We start from the raw sequence: 18,229 nt of genomic DNA, 5'->3' as shown, positions 1-18,229 counted from the left end.
GCAATAGTAAGAATGAATCTACAAACTAGTCCTGGAGGTGCAACATCACTAAGCTCATATAGAATACTATCAACATTATTAAGTGGGGATGGGATATGTTCACTAACTAAGAGAGTCTGCTCAGCTCAGGCTGTATACTGCACTCCTGACTTTGTTCTGCACTCCTGCCTCTCTGCGTATACCTCGAGATGCCCTCGCTTACAGTAAGTTTCATTCCAGTGTGCTACCACGCTTTACGTCCACACCCTAATCTGTTCACGCTCATACCATCGTAAAGCAACATGCAAACAACAAACTAATGCAAAGAACAGATGACAAAGTTCCAAATGAGAAGAATTAATTGCATACAGTATGTAAAGGGTTTGAAAATAAAGATTGGTGTAGTCACTGTGATGCCCCCACCCGTCCACCTCCTGCCCATCACACCTCGATACCCTTCACTGCCTGGTTGATGGACTCGAGCAGAGCCCGGTTCTCGGGGTTCTGGTAGCAGTCTTTATTGGTAAACATGTGGGTCAGGGTGTCCACATAGTTGTCAAAGTTCTGCTCCGACAGCGGTTCCGGCTGAAACCAAACACAAGTTCAGATGTCAGAAGGTTTGAGTCTTTTGAGAGTTAGAGTTTGAGTGGTAAACGTCTATGTTTTACTCACTCATAGAATAAGACAATCATCAGTTGAGAACATAATGTGCTCAATATGAATTAAGATGAAACCAGTGGTAGGACGAGTTCTCTGGGATTGGAGTCTGAAGACATGTCCTCTGGGAAAGAAAAGGTTATATGCTAGTCTTGAAAAGCAGACTGAGGAAGGACAGCCTGCTGTCATCTGCATGGCGTCAAAACAAGAGCTTGGTCCCGCCCCTCGGTGGCTGATAGGACACACAAGTGATCCTTTACTGTCTCTATGAGACGCTCAGGGCGTTCAAATAACTACATTGTAAGCCCATTCGCGTCATTATTGGACATCCAGAGAAAATTATCGGTGACTGTGATGACGTAGTATATGACCAAAACCACTCACAAAGAGCAGGCTGGAGGGGAGGTTGGTATGTCAAACAAACAAGACAAGATCCTGATCCACACTCATTTTCCAATTATAAACTGAGCAGATCAGATTTTGAGCAGAAGGGTTTATCTACATAAATGACAGCCAACTGCTTTAGTGCTCTCTTGATTATGAATCACTTTTAAAAGGCAATTGTACTGTAACTTTGTAAGAACTGCAGCTCTGAACTGTGTTTGCAGATCTCCGATTCTAAGCTTACTTAGTTTGGCTCGCTAACAGCTACTGGAAACGTTCATAGGCCTTCACAGTCGCCAGTGGAAAGAGGCCATTGTTTGTTATGGCTCAGTTGCAACAGTGCCCACATGGTCACTCTCCAGAAGTGGGCCTGCATGTTCTTCTATTGAAAAGACTCTCTGCCTCTGTGTCTTCCCAGAGACTCCATCAGTCCTTCAGCCCCACGTGCATGTGCAACACTCTCCATGCTAGTTACACTAAGTGGTTCCGGTCAGCCGGGCTCCCACGGCTCCCACTCCTCATTGAGAAGAGCATTGCTATGTAGGTCACATGCAAACTTCAAGTCATGGCACCAACATCCCAGGTCAGGACAAGAAAGTCTCAAGAGACCGGTCTCTCTCTAGTAGAGAGTTGGATTGAAAAGCTTCACTGTGTAAATGATTTAGGGTTCAGGTAGCCATTGATCAATACCAGATAGCTGATAGACCTGCAGGCTGTTTATTGGATTAGAAAAACATTTGAGGAGGCTGATCTAATCTTTCATAAAGACCCTGTTAACTGGGTCAAGGGTTCACTGATTCCATCTGGTAGAGCTATGGGGCAGTGATTTCAGCCCTGCCACTGGTTTCATGCTATTGCACTGAGTGACGGTTGGTGGCCGCATTGTATTAAGGATCAAATATAAACTTGTATAGTCTAGAAAACGGCAAATGTGTTCATTTGATTGCTTAGTGCTGTATACATATACATTTTCTAGACTATTTATTTTTTACTCAGCAGTTGGAACACCACACCTTATATTCTCAACTGAACAATATTGACTCAATAGTCAATAGTACAATTCTGCTTTACTCTAAACCACTCTGGTTTACATGAAGACTGTGTTTTTTTATTTGAAATAATATTCTTATTTATTTATTTTATTCCTGCATGTTACAAACTGAATCATAGATCTCATTTTTCAGCATTATTTGTTATATATTGTTTTAGAAAAAATCACATACTTCTTATTTCTATTTTTCCATTTGTATGTTGTTATACTGTAGTATAACGCACATATTTTACAAACTGAGTACAATTTTTTATAATTTCTCTATGTTAAGTATTTCTATTCTAGAATGGGAGCAACTGTAACGTAAACCTTGATTACATTGTAACCTTGGTTCTCTGAGTGAAGAGACGCTCACAGGCCTATTCAATCAATCAATGTTAATAAGTGAATGCATGCACACCTGGGCTTTATATGCCCGATCACGGGCCCCGTAGCGGTGTGTCTTAAAGAAATATAAACTTAAACTGCCCCAGTGCGGTCAGTCCCCTTACATGTGGATCGTACATCCTATAGAGATATAGTCTCCATAGGATAGAGAACCTCATGCCCTCTTGTAAATCAACCAAAAGACAATGTGCATTCTCACCATGGCGGGCAGGCGGATGTTGGCCAGGCTGCGGATCAAGGCCTGACTCAGGCCGGATAGCTCAAGGAATAAGGCCTCATTCCTCTCCTCGATATGTTTGTTGTCCTCCTCCATGCTCTTCAGGTTCATCTCCATTGATGAGATCTAAAGCAAAGGCAGACACAGAACACAGTCGTGAAGCAACATCACAGGGAGCTCGACAAAAGTACCATGGTTTCGGGCTGCAGGTGGTTTTCAGTTTTAGTGCCACTGACAACCCTATCCAGCTCTACTGTTGCATCCATGAAGCTATTCTGTGCAGCATCCATCTCTCTCTACAGTCATCTTTTGCCTTTGATCAATTGCAAACCAACAGCCAACAGCCTCCCATCACATGGCAGTGTCTCCTTGTTGTACTTTAAAAAGTATTGGGTGTCTCATCCTCCCCCTGCTGGCAGCAGTGCCGCAAGCTGAGCAGCTGAGCTCACCTGAGTGTGCATGTTCATCATGTCTGCCTCCATCTCTGAGTTGGACTCGCTCAGATCGTTGATCTCCTTGTTGAGCTGCTTGATGTCCTCATCGTTGTCCAGAACTGAGCAAGAGCAACAACACACAGTTAGCAAACAGAGCATCAAGACAACTGTCACATGTTTTGTAGGCCCAGTGTGGTGCTGCATACAGTGGCAACAAGTGTGGGGGACCGAACATCTGGGCTACACATCTACATCTGACCGTTGCATGTTAAAACCGGGATGTTTTATGTCTTCATGTCTCCATGTCTTATTATTAGTAGTAGTTTGGGAGACACACTCTTGGCAAAGTTAAAAGTTCTGTCTCTTACCATCACTGGCTCTGAACTTTGCAGTGATATACTCGTCTCCGGGGAATTTGGCTCTCTTCTTGTTGGCCGACGCTCTGGGACAACCTGACAGACTGAGAGCAGCAGCAGATCAGGATCAAGAGCTCTAACATTCTAACAAGGCTGAGGTTTAACCTGAAACCCTCAGACATTGAGGATACCTGCGGTGGGTCAGGAAACTGCCGTTAGCGTGGCCGGAGCCGTCGCAGCCTGGCGTCGGACAGGTCGGGCCCTCAGTCTTGAAGGCCTTCCAGGAGAAGGGAGAGCCGTTCAGGAGACCTTCCTTCTGCCGGCGGGCTGCCAGCGGACAGCCGTAGGCGCTGCGATGGGTGGCGTATTTCCCGCTGATGTGGCCCAGACTGTCACAGCCAGGAACTGGACACCTGGAGACAGGCAGAAAGCACCATGTGAGTGTTTGGTCTCTCACCAAGTGACATTGGAGATGTCAAGAGGCCAGCACCAGACTGACACAAGATCAGTCCACATGTGGTGTTTTTAGTTGAAGAAATATTTACAAGGAATTAATTGGGATTCACTTTTATATGTCCAAGAAGGTTCGAGATAAGACAAATGTCATCAAATGTATGTAAGATTTATTAAATGAATTAAATAATTAATTAAATATATTCAATGGACAGTTAAAAAAATAAACATTAAACTCCCTCAGTTAAAGAAAAATAAACGTATTTGACTTTAAACTTTAGTTTAAATGACCTAAGATTTCCTCTTTTCTCAATACTACAAATCTATCATTGATATCTTTTCCATTTTCCCTCTAGAATGATCAAATAGAACCGATAACTAAACTAAAAACCTTAGAATATGAATGTGCTCAATTTACTTGATGCTAATCTGCCTTTGTGGATGGTGATGAGGGTGGTGTCAGAAGAATAAACATGTTAGTACCCAGAAAGGTAAAGTGTTCAGTAAATGTCATGAAAACCTGCCTGTAAGATGTATTTTTTGTGTATAAGTACACATTAGGTTCTGATGTTGGTGCTGACTGAAAGGTCAGGGGGTCACCCAATGCACTAGGATTCATCCTTCAGAGTGTATGAATATCCACAATAAGTGTCATGAAAAGTTAGCAGCTGTTATTAATCGCTTCATTATTTACATCCCTCATCTTCTAACAGTGGTCGTACAGTGAGTGTACTTCTGTTGATCACCTCAAGAGCTCAGAGTCTTCCTTGTCATCCTTGGTGGGGGTGGATTTGACCCCGCCTTTCTTGGCTCGAGGGCATCCGGACAGACTGGCAGGGAGGAACAGAGAAGACACAGTATCACATTACCCTTCTGCACAGAGTGAGTGACTGATGGTACAGCGGGCAGAACGGGAGGAGAGCTCCTACCTTCTATGTGAGGCGTAGTTTCCTGTGATGTGGCCTGATCCGTCACAACCTGGAGTGGGACACCTGAGACACACACAGACGCTCTTTCACTCCACAGGCTATCATTATTGGCAGACTGCAGGCAGAAACCAGCTTTTCTCACTAAATCATTAGGGCTCATTGTTTTGGGTTTTGATTTTTCAATGTTGGACTAAATTATGATCGATTCTGACTATTTTATATACGTGTTAAAAGGAGAGCAGGGACAGAGCTGTAGCTGCAGACTGAGTGCTCAGTGAACATGTTGGAGGTGAGAGACAGGAGAAAGCAGACATACTTTAGTTCAGCTGTGTGGGCAGCCATGAGGGTCCGAAGTGATTTATCAGCAAGAGGACAGCCTGACAGACTGGAAGATAGGTTAGAGAGAGAGCGTCAGAAAACCAGACTGAGAACAGGATGTCTGAGTATGAGTGAAAGAAAGAGCCAGAACCTGAACTGGACTACAGAACCAGGACAGGACTGGGCAGCACACACACAGGGAGGACAGGAGTTATTGTATTATCTGATCTCTACAGTGGTGGAGTAGTTGGATAGGAAAAATAATGAGCGAAGAACGTATGTGTGTGTGTGTATAGATTAATCTCAGTCATCCAGGCAGAATGATATCAGGTGTAAATAAAAGAATCCACTGCGGATGTTTGCTACTGATTTAAAGGCCTCTTTAGTTCTAATGACAGCATTTCTGCAGGTCAGATGCTTCATAGACTCATGTTGCTCCTCCAGATGTTACACTAACACTCTCATTGGAACTGAAGAGGCCACATTTGAATGATGAAACATCATCAACTTAATTTCAGTAGATTATTTTACTTGGACCCATATCTTCTGAACACCAGTCATATCAAATAATCTGAAAATAGGTTGGCTCTCTTTAGATCTTAGATCTTCAAACCTAGAAAAGACTTAAGCCAAAATATATTTTGAATGAATGTTCCTAATGTATTCTTAAATGGATTGATTACAAGAGAGCAGCCTGTCATACCAGTAGTTAAACGGTACTTGACTCACAGCCTACAAGTCATCTACATGCGGAATTTTGGGGCATGAGCAAGTGCAAGAATTATTAATTTGACGGATTCATTAGTGATATGAAATACAAGTAGAAATTGATGTGCATAAATTATATTAAGACATATCTCTGCTACCTGCCAGCCTCTGTTCAGGCCATGATGTATGGAGAGAGGCTTTTACAGGCTCAAGCAGAAGTCTATGCTCTTATCCACCAGCTTTCCAACTTCCAACATATTGTACTTAACACAGCTGCACATTTAGCCTCCTTGTGGCTTGTTTGAGCAGAAAGGGATCTATTTTGATCCAACACTTACAGTAACTACATGAGTACATCAGTACATTCATTAGAAAATGTCCGTACTACATGACAAGCAGTGGTGCTCAGTTGAACAGAAATCTAACGTGGTAGGACTCTTTCAAGCTCTGTGTCATGCTTATTTACATTTCCACAGGCTCGTATCAGATTTGTTGAGTCTTTCCAGGAAGTGAGATTTAGTAGAGCTTGTATTTTGCCGAACAATTCCAGTGCTTCCTCAAGCAACTGGAAAAATGCGATCAAATTTTCCAGTCACTCCCCTTTTGCTTCTTAAATGATTCTGGTCAGAATCATCAAATCTGTGTAATGCAATCACACTATAGATTTGTAAAGCAAACATAGTTTGCTGATCATTTCCAAGTAAGAGTGCAGGTCTTACCTTCGGTGCGATGCGTAGTTGCCAGTGATGTGTCCACTGCCATCACATCCTGGGGTGGGACATCTATGGCCAAGACACACACTCACACATCAGTCCATTGCCTTTAAAGTGGATGCTTATACTGACAAGCCAGAACAAAAAAAATACTAATACTATACTTTTTGACTTGTTTTTGTTCCACAAGAATATAAGTAGTCTACATTGAATACCACTTGCTCCTATATTTCTTTGCGGCGACTCTGAACCTAATGCTGTGTTTATGTCATATGGTATGGAAGGAAGACATGGGGAAAATGTGAGAGTTCACATCAACTAATGAAAAATACGTAAAATTATCTAGACTAATTGACTCTGGTTGGCGTGTCCATATTTTGACTCCTGTATTAGTTTCCGGGTCATAGTTGTGACTTGGATGTTGACATGAATGTGTCACAACGCTGTGCGCTCTGTGTGGTCTGCACGGGGATGGCCGCTTGGTGTGGGAGGATCCCCTCGTGGGAACTCTTACTGGGCTCATTTCCTCCATCAAGACCGGCTCTAGGTCGGCTTGGAGATCTTTACAGCACCCTTGTCTAGACTAGGTGCTAGCTATGCCCTCTGTCCCTGTCGGGGGGGATGGGGCCCCCTGATATTCCCCCTTTTTTTGTTGTGTCATCCCCATTCATATCTATACAACCAATGTGTTCATGATTAAACTGTTTACTAAAGCTCTTCTTTGCAGTTCTTTATTGATCTAGACTCTTCTTTTTGCTCTCAAAGTTTAGCATTTAACTTGTATATATGTACAAAATGCTCAAATTCTACAAAGTATTAAACTAAGGCTAACACAAAATCAACAATAGAGTGTAAAGATCAGTAATGTCAGCAATGGAAGCAGTGCATGGATGTGCTGGGGGCCTGTTGAAGCTGCAAAACCCAAAGACAATAACGCAGGAGGATTGTTGAACAGATGAAGGCTGAGGCTGTCCACTCAGCCCCCAGGACAATGAGAGGGCCGTCACACATGCTATCTACGAGTTGTAAACTCATATTTACGGTAACCGTCATATGACATGAACATAGCATTAGGTTTAAGAGAAATACATTTGAGGCAAATTGTTGCTTAATTGTTTAATGGACTGATTAACAGGTGTCTCAACCAATCACATCCCTGTGGTGGTTTACGCTTGTCCCACATGAACTGTAACCCGGTTCAGATCCTTTGACCAAATCTGAAGGTCTGGCGGTCACTTTAAGTGCTGTTAGCGTTTCTTTGTTCCTTTATATTGTGTTTATATTACTCTTTTAAAGGGATACATGGGTCAGCAACCATTTTGATATGAAATGGAATTTTTTATGATCTTATTAATCCATTTGCAAAATCAACATTAAGGTTAACATTACATTTAATTCTGACACCACATTCAAATTCAATTGAATTCAACTGGTTGGCAATGTGCATAGCAACATTTTTCTTACATAAACAGGATGTTGTAATCCTACATGAGAGCACTAAACTGCACAAGAAGGTTGCCATCTTATGAGATCCTCCACATCTAAGTTGAAATCATGAACCTACCCACCTTCTTACAATCTTGTTCATCAGCTAGAAACTTAACAAATTCTGTAGAGAAGGCAACGTGAACTAGCCAATCAGAGGCAGAGTAGGGTGGGTCATCTTGGAATGTGGGTGGGGAAAAAATATATCAAATAGGCTGTGCAACTACCAATGGTTGGTCATTTGGCATACAGATTAGAGGGCACTTCAACTTTTACAAAACTCTGATGCAGACTTACTGCTAGTGTGCCATTGGTTAAGCTACCCTGTGCCAATGGTGGCACACAATGTGTGGTTGTACGTGTGGTAAAAGTTGTGACTTACATAAGAATCTCTTTTTTGCTGTCTTTGGGCGGAAACTTGACCTTGAAGCTGCCGGTGGTGACTTCACCGGGGTACTTCCTGTCCTCCAGGTTTTCCTGGTCCTCTTCCTCACCATCAGAGGAGGTGTTTGAAGGAGCCGTATATTCCACCTAGGAAAGGTAAAACATGGTAACATGGTGGGAAAACAAACATTTATCATTCGCTCTCTTTTTATCTATCCGTGTACCTCTTCATGGTCTTCCTCTTTGACTCCACTTGACTTGGTGAAGTCCAGCGGCCCCTCCCACTCTGGCTGAGCGTGGCTCTCAGACAGGGGGGCTCCGATGTGTTGAGAGGATGACGATGAGGAGGACGAAGGCTCTGGAGGCTGCAGCCCCTCCCTCTTGGTCTTCTTCATGCTGAGGTCCAAGGTGCCATTCTCATCCACTTCAATGTCCGACTCCTACAAGGTTCGGATTCGCAGTCAGGGCAAATAAAGACACCAAAACCAAAATATCCAGGAGCATATTTAGATAGTCTACATAGTGTACCTTGGGCTCCATGGACTTGGTGCTGATGGTCTCTGGTCTCTCCCAGCAGCGGGTTGAAAGGTTGAGGATGGCCGTTGCTGCCATGTGGGCCGCCTCTGCATCTTGGCTATAGTCATAACTACTGGAGGACGAGGCGCTCATAGAAAAGCCTCCTGACACACTGTGACTGGGGGAGGAGGCCTTAGGGAATGATTTAGCTGTGTGGGAGGGAGCAGAATGAATTGGCTGGAACCACAACAGGAGAGCAGTCTACTATGTACGTTATAGCTAAACTTGGCTAACAGAGCTGCTGCTGGTAGTTACAGTAATATCAGATTTGTTTTCATCCATTGAGTGGTTGTTGTGCATGGCAGCAAAGGAGTTGTGTATTGTGTGTGTGTGTGTGTGTGTGTGTGTGTGTGTGTGTGTGTGTGTGTGTGTGTGTGTGTGTGTGTGTGTGTGTGTGTGTGTGTGTGTGTGTGTGTGTGTGCTCATTGTGACCGTAAACACACAGTTATGTACGGAGCCTGGCAGAGTGAGCACAGTAATAGTTAATTCATGCTCTCAAATGACAGCAATATAACTTTAGATGTATTTCTAAAACACATTTAAGGTACAATGTTGTTTAGTGGGCAGAAGAAGAAACACACCTTCATAAGATCCAATGGGGTCATTTTGAATGCCCATGATCCCTTATCAATCATCTTCATCCTTTCCACTGTTGTCTATTAAGTTGTCATTTTTACAGTGACCAGGATGCCCTCCAACTAAACTGCTTCTTTATTATCTCTTTTTTATGATTCAGTTTTTTAGTTGGACAGTCTGAATGCCTGAACATTTAGCAATCTATTTGAACAATAAAGAAGAAGAACAGGAGGACAGAGAGATGTGTAAAGATCAACTTTTCCCTGCTGCCTGAAGAACAAAGTTGTGTTATCAAAATGAGAGATTCCATAATTGTTCTAATAGTTTGTGACCACAACTTATTAATTTGAGAGCTTGAATTAAGCAGTTTGAGATCCTGATTATTAAATGAAAAAGGAATTTTGATACATACATCTTTGTTAGATTTTTCAACTCTCAAATATTAACTGTATGAGTCTAAAAAATCCAGTACTGTAACATCTGCATTCAGCCAACTATTTCTACAAAAAACAAATTATACACATCACAGACAGCACCAAGCTACAGAGTTTCTGTCACAACCAACCACATCCTGTGCAGTTAAAAGTTGAAGCTTCATTTTGCATTTCAACACATGGCATGTCAAAATGGAATCTTGAAGTGGAGCAAGGAGGTGAAGTGTGTGGCTCTTACATTTGAAGGCTTTGGGTGATGTTTCAGTGCTGCTGGGTGTTTTTGGAATGAGCATACGCTTTCCAAACACCTGGACATCAAAGCTTGCATAGTCAAAAGACACCTTGGAGTACTTCTCCAGCTCCTTGGCCAGGTTAGCTCGAGGTGTGGTGGTCACTGTGTTGGGCCGGAAGCTGCCATACTGAGGGATCTCCAGCTGTTTCACAAAGCACATGGGCCTGGAGCAGAAGACATTAGTTATGCATTACTGCGGTCAATTAGACATAGCTGGAATATCAAACTGTGTTTCGTTGACAATAAATGAATTGTTTAGCCTTGTATGAATCTATGCTTTAAAACACTGAATTGAAAAAAGCAATCACCTGAGCACTCTGTCAGAGTTGGAAGAGGGTTCGCTGGGTGAAGCCTGTAAAATAACCTGCTTGTCTTGGCTCTTGTTCAGCTTCGTTGCTGCTGCGATGGGACAGCCGGACAGACTGACAGGGGACATATCCAAATGTTTGCATTTCATGGAACAAAACTCTTATGAATAGACATTTAATATACAGACAGTCGTAAGCCTTCTAAAGACATTGTAAGTATGTGTTAGTAGTATTAGGTGAGACCGGGTCTCCTCTGGGATTCACTTAATATTTTGTTCAAATGTGCACTATTCATTTTTGATCATTTCCATTCTAACTACTCCAAAGGCCTCTAAAACAGGTAAGCCCAATATTGAACGAGACTGAACCTCTGTCAGACCGTAGACTATGTATGAACATTGATCTCGTTGACAACACGCATAGATCTCTGATTCCAAACTGTGAGAAAAATCCTCAAAATAATCTCAAAACAGAAAAAATACTAATTTGGACTTTTTCTCAAATTCCTAATTTTTGCCTATAGAAGACACAGAACCTGGCATGTGTTCACTAGCCACATTTGTTGTGCTAGTCGGGCACAGTTGTATGTGTTATATTGTGTGCGTGTGTACGTGTGTGTGTGTGTGTGTGTGTGTGTGTGCGACCTTGTGTGTTTCATTAACCTGCGGTGTGTGTTGCGGTTACTGTTGACATGGCCTTGGCCTGTGCAGCCAGGAGTCGGACACTTCAGGACGTTCTCATGCATGGCCAGGACTACAGACACACAGCAGACATATACTCAGGTCAGTGTGTTTAGCTCGCTGTACAAGGTTTCACATACTAGCAGTAGTAACAACAACAGATGAAAAACAGCAGTGGTAATAAAGGTAGTAGTATTAGTAAAGTATTTTCTTCTAAAAAAGAAGGAAGTTGTAATGGCAGTAGTCATACTTTGTGTAACATGTACTCACTCTCCGGAGGGATTCGGTCTTTGTGAGGACATCCAGATAGACTGCGATGGTGAGGGTACAGCCCAGTCACATGACCTGTCCCGTCACACCCTGGGGTTGGACACTTCACCTCCTTTTTCTCTGAATATAGGATGGTGGGATTTAGATGGCAGATCAGTTAGTATTAACAACAACACATAGTATGGGTATTGTCACCTGAAAGCTGGGAACCTGAAGATCATTTGACATGAAGCTTAGCACTGTGTGTCAAGTTCTTCTAGTCATAAATCAGAAATAGAAATGAATTTATAAATTTAATTAAATTGGGAAAACTGTGTATAAGGGTTTAGGACACTACGATGAAAGTATATTATGGCATTTCCCAAGCTCTTTTTTTTTTTTTTTTTTTGCCCATATACTAACAGGCAAACATCCTCTGAATGCCCTAGGTCTCTAGCTTGTGGTTGTAAAGGTCATTTTATACAGTGACATTAAGGTTCCATCAATGGTATGCCTATGTGAAATGGCTGCTATGATGACTCACATCATCACACATGAATGCTCATCGGAACCAACAGCGGCTCACACCTTCAGTGGTACACAATTTATGCCATTCCATGTCTGTTAATATCCAAATCCCCCTTTTAGTACAGGTTGAAAATAACACATTTATACTGCATGCGAAAAAACGTCTAGCCCAGCTTGGGAGTGTTATTTAGCTCTCTAGCCGACAAGCTTCTTAGGGTTTTCTTCATATGATACCAGTATCTTGCAGCTAGCTAAACAGAGCCTGGGTAAAACCAGTTCAAACAAGATCTAAAGTACGGTAGTAATGATCCTTTAGGTATGGATCCGCCCAGCCTTAACTAGCACCAGTAGTAAACTGTACAAAGACTGGGAGCCAGGGATAAGAAGGCAAGTCAAGTAAATCCAATCAACAATTATACTTAAATGAAATGGATTTGGGTGATGAATATAATGTATGGTATTTACCAACATAGAAGTCTGCTATTCCACATTATAATCAGGACCAATTAGAACTGTTGTGGTGTTTGGCAGTAATAACAGGAAGTACCTTTGCTGTAGTGAGCTGTGCGGCGGCCTACAGCAGCGGGCTCGGAGCTCTTGCTGGAGGTGCTGTACGGTTGGTAGTCCGGGGAGCTCCGGGCCTCCTGCCCCCCCTTCACCTCCTCCGCCTTCAGGGCGATGGCCTGCTCCAGCAGCCCTAGGTTCCCCCGGGTCATATCCCAGTTCTCGGAGTCGTCTGTGATTCCTGAGCCCTCTGAGACGCGATCCTGCTCATCTCCTTCGTAATCCTCCTCCTCCTCCTCCTCTTCCTCCTCCTCCTCATCATCATCATCCTCGTCATCATCCTCCTCTGAGCGGACTTCTATAACCACTGTAGTCGGAGAGGCTTTGCTGGAGTCTCGGTCCTCCTCTTCATCCACCTCGCCTACTTCCTCCCCTTGCCTCTCATCCTCCTCTTCCTCTCTTTCGTCTTCATCCTCCTCCTCTTCCTCAGTCATAGGAGTGCTGACCTTTTCTTCCCTGAGTGACAACTCAGTTTCAGATCCCTGAGTGCGTGGACTCAAAGTGTAAGGAGTATCAATCTCTTGGTGGATCTCTCGCTCATCTCCCTCTTCTTCCTCTCCCTCTTCCTCCTCTTCCTCCTCTTCCTCCTCCTCCTGTTCCTTCCTCTGGTCCTCTGTTGATTCTTTGGCCTGATGGTTATAATCTCCACTGGAGTACTGGTGATCAGAGTTTTCCTGACTTACCATATGTCTTTCTATCACCTTTTCTTCTAAGATATTCTCTTGCCTTTCCTGCTGCTCTTCCTCTTCCTTTTCTTCATCTGCTTCCTCCTCCTCCTCTTCTTTTGTTTCTCTAAGCACTCTAACCCCCCCATCTTCTTCAGGTTCCTCTGATGACTGGTCCTTCGTCAACAGCTGACCTTCCTCCTCCTGCTCGTCCTCCTTCTTCTCTGTTTCCTCCTGCTGATGCTCATCGGTGTCTGTTACTGGCTTCACTTCCTCACTAGTTGTCTCCGTTTCCGTCTCGTTCTCAGTCTCCAAAGTGAAACTTTCATTTTTGTCAACTTCAGCCGGAGGACAAACTGCTGTTTCTGTGTCCTCTGTTGTCACCAGTGAGCAGTCTGCTGCAGATTGAAGTAAAGATGAATGTTATTGTCACCACGGCTTTGTCTTAGTCCTCCCTACATGGTAATATTTGACTGACCTTGTAGTTGACCTTATCTGACTTGTTTAGCAGTAATGAGGTGAAGACAGTGAGCATGTTCAGGCAATCACTCTATCTGCTGCTAATCTCACATGCCATACTTTCTCCCTTCACTATGTGCACTTAAGCTGTCATGGCTCACTCTTTTAAAATTCAACTTAAAATGTCTTTGAATCAACGAAAAACTGGGAAAGACTAGTTTGCTCTCCGCTGCACTTTATTATTGCAATGAAAAGCACTCATGCCATTAACAGTCTAGCAAGGTGCTGTAAACTGACTGATAATGTATCTCAGCTTTCTATTGGCTCCTCTCCTATCATAAACATAGTTTATTTTGTCTGATAAACAAAGGTATTACATTTTTTCTGACGTTTCTATAATGTTTGCTTTTTTGGTGAGTTATTTATTATTTGATTAAACAGGTCTACGTTTAGATTCATTCTAAAGGCATCTAACAGTTGAAATGAAATAATGTGAAAGAGCAGAGGTGAAGTGGTTTAATGAGAGCCACCTGAAAGTGAGGCCCTTGTTTCCCTACCTGCTGTCTCCACTCTGATACTGTGCTTTAATGTTTCAGGATAACTTTTCTGGTTTGGTTTCACTCACTTTTAGTTGACTCTGGGCTGCATTTTGTTTGGTTTTTCTTCTTCTCCTTGAGATCGTTGTCATCTTCCTCCTCTTCCTCCTCTTTATGCACTTCCTCCTCTTCTGCTGCATCACTGTCTGCATTGAAGCCTTCATCTCCTGCTTCTGTGGCAGGCTGGTTTCTCCTCTTGGGTGCAGACTGGTTCTCCTCAGCTTCAGCCTCCTCCAGCTTCCTTTTCTTCACTATTGGGCATCCCAGTATGCTGAGGAGAGTGGGATGGGTATGTAAGTGAATGCTCACAACTAACAGGCTAACATAAAACAGCTAAATCACCTCCTTGTTGTTGTTCTGGCCAACACTTTACATTGTGATATGTAATGAATATTGGAGCTTCTAGCAGGGCTGTATACTACTTGTATGATAACAATGATATTTGACATCCATGTTCAACTATCTCACTTGGTTTTACATCAAAATATAACATATGTTGTCAAAAATACAGCAATCGCCTTGATTATTACACTGTAATTAATTTGCATGTTTTACTATGACTTGCTTTTTCTCCATCTGAGTTCTGATTTTGTGAGCTTTGTATCGGTCAAATACCAAAATACCAAGCGCTGGCTGATTAGCCGTTACTACTAACTAGTTTGATGAAATACAGTCTGGTTCCTACCTTCTATGTCGAGAGTATCTTCCACTGACGTGGCCTTTGCCATCACATCCAGGGGTGGGACAGCTGCTACTGACACACAGCAAGACAAATACACACTTTACACTCACAAGAAACACTTCATACATCATGATAGTGTTAAGTGTAGCATATAATCACTCACTTTAACTCCTGCTTCATATCTTGTCCCACAGGGTCTGATGACAGGGAGAGTAAAGCCACAGGTCAGTAGATGGCAAAATAAAAGTCAAATAAGTGATGCTTTTATTTTGTGGAGGCTCTACTCGTGCAACATTTGCACACTGTGAATTCATCCTTGTAGATACAGAGGAAATTACTCTTTATGTCTTCCTGAGTTGTGTATAAAACATGCAAATTAAACTGTCCTTGCAAGGAGGACAATTGCTCTATTGGGCTACAGAGCCCCAGGGACCCAGAAAGACTATTGATTTGCCACAAGCTAATCTTCTTTAGTCAATAATAATTACATTATCTAGAGGATATCAATTGTTGCTAGGCCATGATTCAAAATATTGCTAATTTTCTCGTTAGCTTCTTAATAGAATTAAAAACAATATGTTCAGATCTATGAACAATTAGTTTCTTGTACAATAGATTTAAATGTCTCATTCATTCAAGCACATTGTTCTTGTTTTTGCAAATGTGTGTAATATGAACACAGTAAGAACAATTGTTTTCAAATTTGCATAATAACCACTTGCAGATATCTTGCTGTTGAAAACTGATGAGATTCTCAGGGAAATTGTCATGTTCTTCCTAACTTCTTTCATCGTTAAAGCTAACATATGAAAAATGATTAAATATAAATATCAATACACATACATGTTCATTCCATAAATATCTATGTTACGATGTTACGTTTTGGGAAGAGGTACAATTTGTTGCTTTTTTATTGAACTGCTGCAGATTTTTATTTCAGGTTTTTGGACTTCATGGATGTAATTTTGTAGCAAATTTTCTGTTCACTGTCTAAGACTTTATATGAAAGATCAACGGTGAATGTTCTCTTACTGTAACAGAACTTGTATTCCATTTCTACACCCATAAATGTACTGTATGCACACAAATGTGCATATCCTGTGTCTGTGTTCTAAAGCATTGTACAGTAAACTTCTACCTGTTGAAATCAGAATCTCAGGAGCTACATGTGATACACAGGAGAATTCAGCTAGACAACACTGACATCTTGTATAGGGCAGTAAGCTGTCAGCCAACAAAACAGATAAGAAGAGTTGACTGCCATGATGAAACAACATGTACACTTCTTGACCAGTACGACTCACACAATGACAAAACAACTTTATATTTGGCATTGGCCAACTTACTGACAAAATAACTTCTAAAGCATGAATTTAATGTTTTGTGTATATTACTACCGTTTGCAGTTATGCAATACAGTTGTGTGTCCCATGCAAGAGTTGTGACAAGTGCACTTATAGTTTGAGAATGTTTGGACTGTCTCAAAGAATGAACCAAATCTATTGAGAAAAATAGTAACTGTATCAATTAACTATAAAAACTAATTTGGCACACAGCAAACCAGGTTGTCTTCAAACAGTTAAGTCCTGTTGGTTTTAGAACCTCTAGGCAAGATACCATGTTTGTAGGAGCGGGGGCCCAAAGCTCATGTAGACCCTGCACCTTATCAGAGCATTCAGTCTGATGTGTGTGTGTGTGTGTGTGTGTGTGTGTGTGTGTGTGTGTGTGTGTGTGTGTGTGTGTGTGTGTGTGTCTGTACTGACTACGGCTTCCTTTTGAGCGGGTTCGTGTTCGTGTCTCTGCAGTGTCTTGGCTCATCTGAAAGCAGAGGGATGCAAAATCCATTAGTGATGAAAGACAGACAGACAGACAAAGACAAATAGATAGATAGATAGATAGATAGATAGATAGATAGATAGATAGATAGATAGATAGATAGATAGATACTTTGATGCTGGTTGATTGGCTCTCCCCTGGTCCACCACTGGCTCAGTGTCTGACCTTTGAACTCATTTTCTGTTGGATGAAACACACACAGAAACAACCCCTTTACTGTGAGCTGGTGACAATGAATTATTTTCATTTATTTGAGAAAACAATCTTCACATAATGGTCAGTTTACTCATTCTGGCCTGAATTCTGACACCATACAGCCACAGAATATATATGATGCTGACAAAAACTGGACACACACACAAACACTAATAAAGTGTTTTTGTTTCATTGGATTCATTTAAAGGTCAAGACTTCAGTACCATCACAAACTACATCGAAAGATATTGAAAAATAAACTGTAATAATCATTATTTATTACTCTATACATGAATATGACTCCGTGCTCTTGGATACGGAGGACGGAGGTATGTGATGGATGTCCGTTTGACAGCAGACCGCGGAGGTCGCAGGGTTTAAAGTGACGGGGGGGACACTCAGCATGGCGTCAGTTTAAATGTGGATGTTACTGCTACTACATTACACTTCACCCCCAAAAAATAATAATAATAATAATAAAAAAAAATTAAAAAATGTAGTGATTGTAGTAGTAGTTTGTCGGCTGGTAGGCTTCCTGCGGTGACGGAGAAAACGAAGGCCGGGCTGAGAGCCAGGACGAGGCCTCGCTCCTCTCCGAAACCGGCACACTTACACAACACATACAAAGGCCACCGGCGCTCCGCGGCTCACTCCTTCCAACTAAACCGACTGCATCGACACCGGGCCGCCATTACAGGGGCCCGGTTATTCACCGACAGAAATCTGTTACAAAGCCCGACCGTCCGCGCGTCCATACCTAACGGGAAGGAGAAGCGGCCAGAAGGCAGGCAAGGCGTCCGCGGTCAGTCAGCCTTCACGCCGCTCCTCCCCGTCCTCCCTGCTCGGTGTTTGCGATCCACCGTAAGGCCCCACAGGCCTCAGAAAATACCGACGAATAAGTGCGCTTCACGCTCTTTGTCAGAGGGAGACATAAAGCCTTACCTTACGCTCCCCTCCCCCTCCGCTTCCACATCTCCCGGACCGGCGGCTCGATGCTCTACAGGGGACTGGAACCCGGGCTCACCACCACCAAGAACACTGAGGAAAAGGACCGGGATCCGTATAACGGCAGCCTCAGACCGAGCCCGTCAGCCCCGAGCGGTTCAGCACCCCGGACAGAGCCAGACGAATCTT

The 18,229-nt window shown here is 42.7% G+C and overlaps 1 protein-coding gene across 1 annotated transcript; it reads right to left on the bottom strand.

Moving 5' to 3' along the window:
- Positions 1-420: 420 nt before the first annotated feature.
- On the bottom strand, positions 421-16,882 carry myt1a (myelin transcription factor 1a). Its single transcript, XM_054608932.1, has 21 exons — positions 16,834-16,882; positions 15,228-15,276; positions 15,068-15,133; positions 14,412-14,653; positions 12,646-13,725; positions 11,592-11,711; positions 11,304-11,394; positions 10,642-10,755; positions 10,280-10,497; positions 8,984-9,180; positions 8,680-8,895; positions 8,454-8,602; positions 6,593-6,655; positions 5,164-5,232; positions 4,848-4,910; positions 4,665-4,748; positions 3,657-3,878; positions 3,478-3,569; positions 3,125-3,228; positions 2,658-2,801; positions 421-564 (listed from the first exon to the last, which is right to left on the bottom strand). The coding sequence occupies exons 1-21, from the start codon at positions 16,880-16,882 to the stop codon at positions 421-423; spliced, it is 3,576 nt and encodes a 1,191-aa protein (XP_054464907.1).
- Positions 16,883-18,229: the final 1,347 nt, after the last annotated feature.

This window comes from Anoplopoma fimbria, chromosome 12 (assembly GCF_027596085.1).
Source record: "Anoplopoma fimbria isolate UVic2021 breed Golden Eagle Sablefish chromosome 12, Afim_UVic_2022, whole genome shotgun sequence".
Lineage (NCBI taxonomy): Eukaryota > Metazoa > Chordata > Actinopteri > Perciformes > Anoplopomatidae > Anoplopoma > Anoplopoma fimbria.
This window is presented reverse-complemented; position numbering and strand designations above follow the sequence as displayed.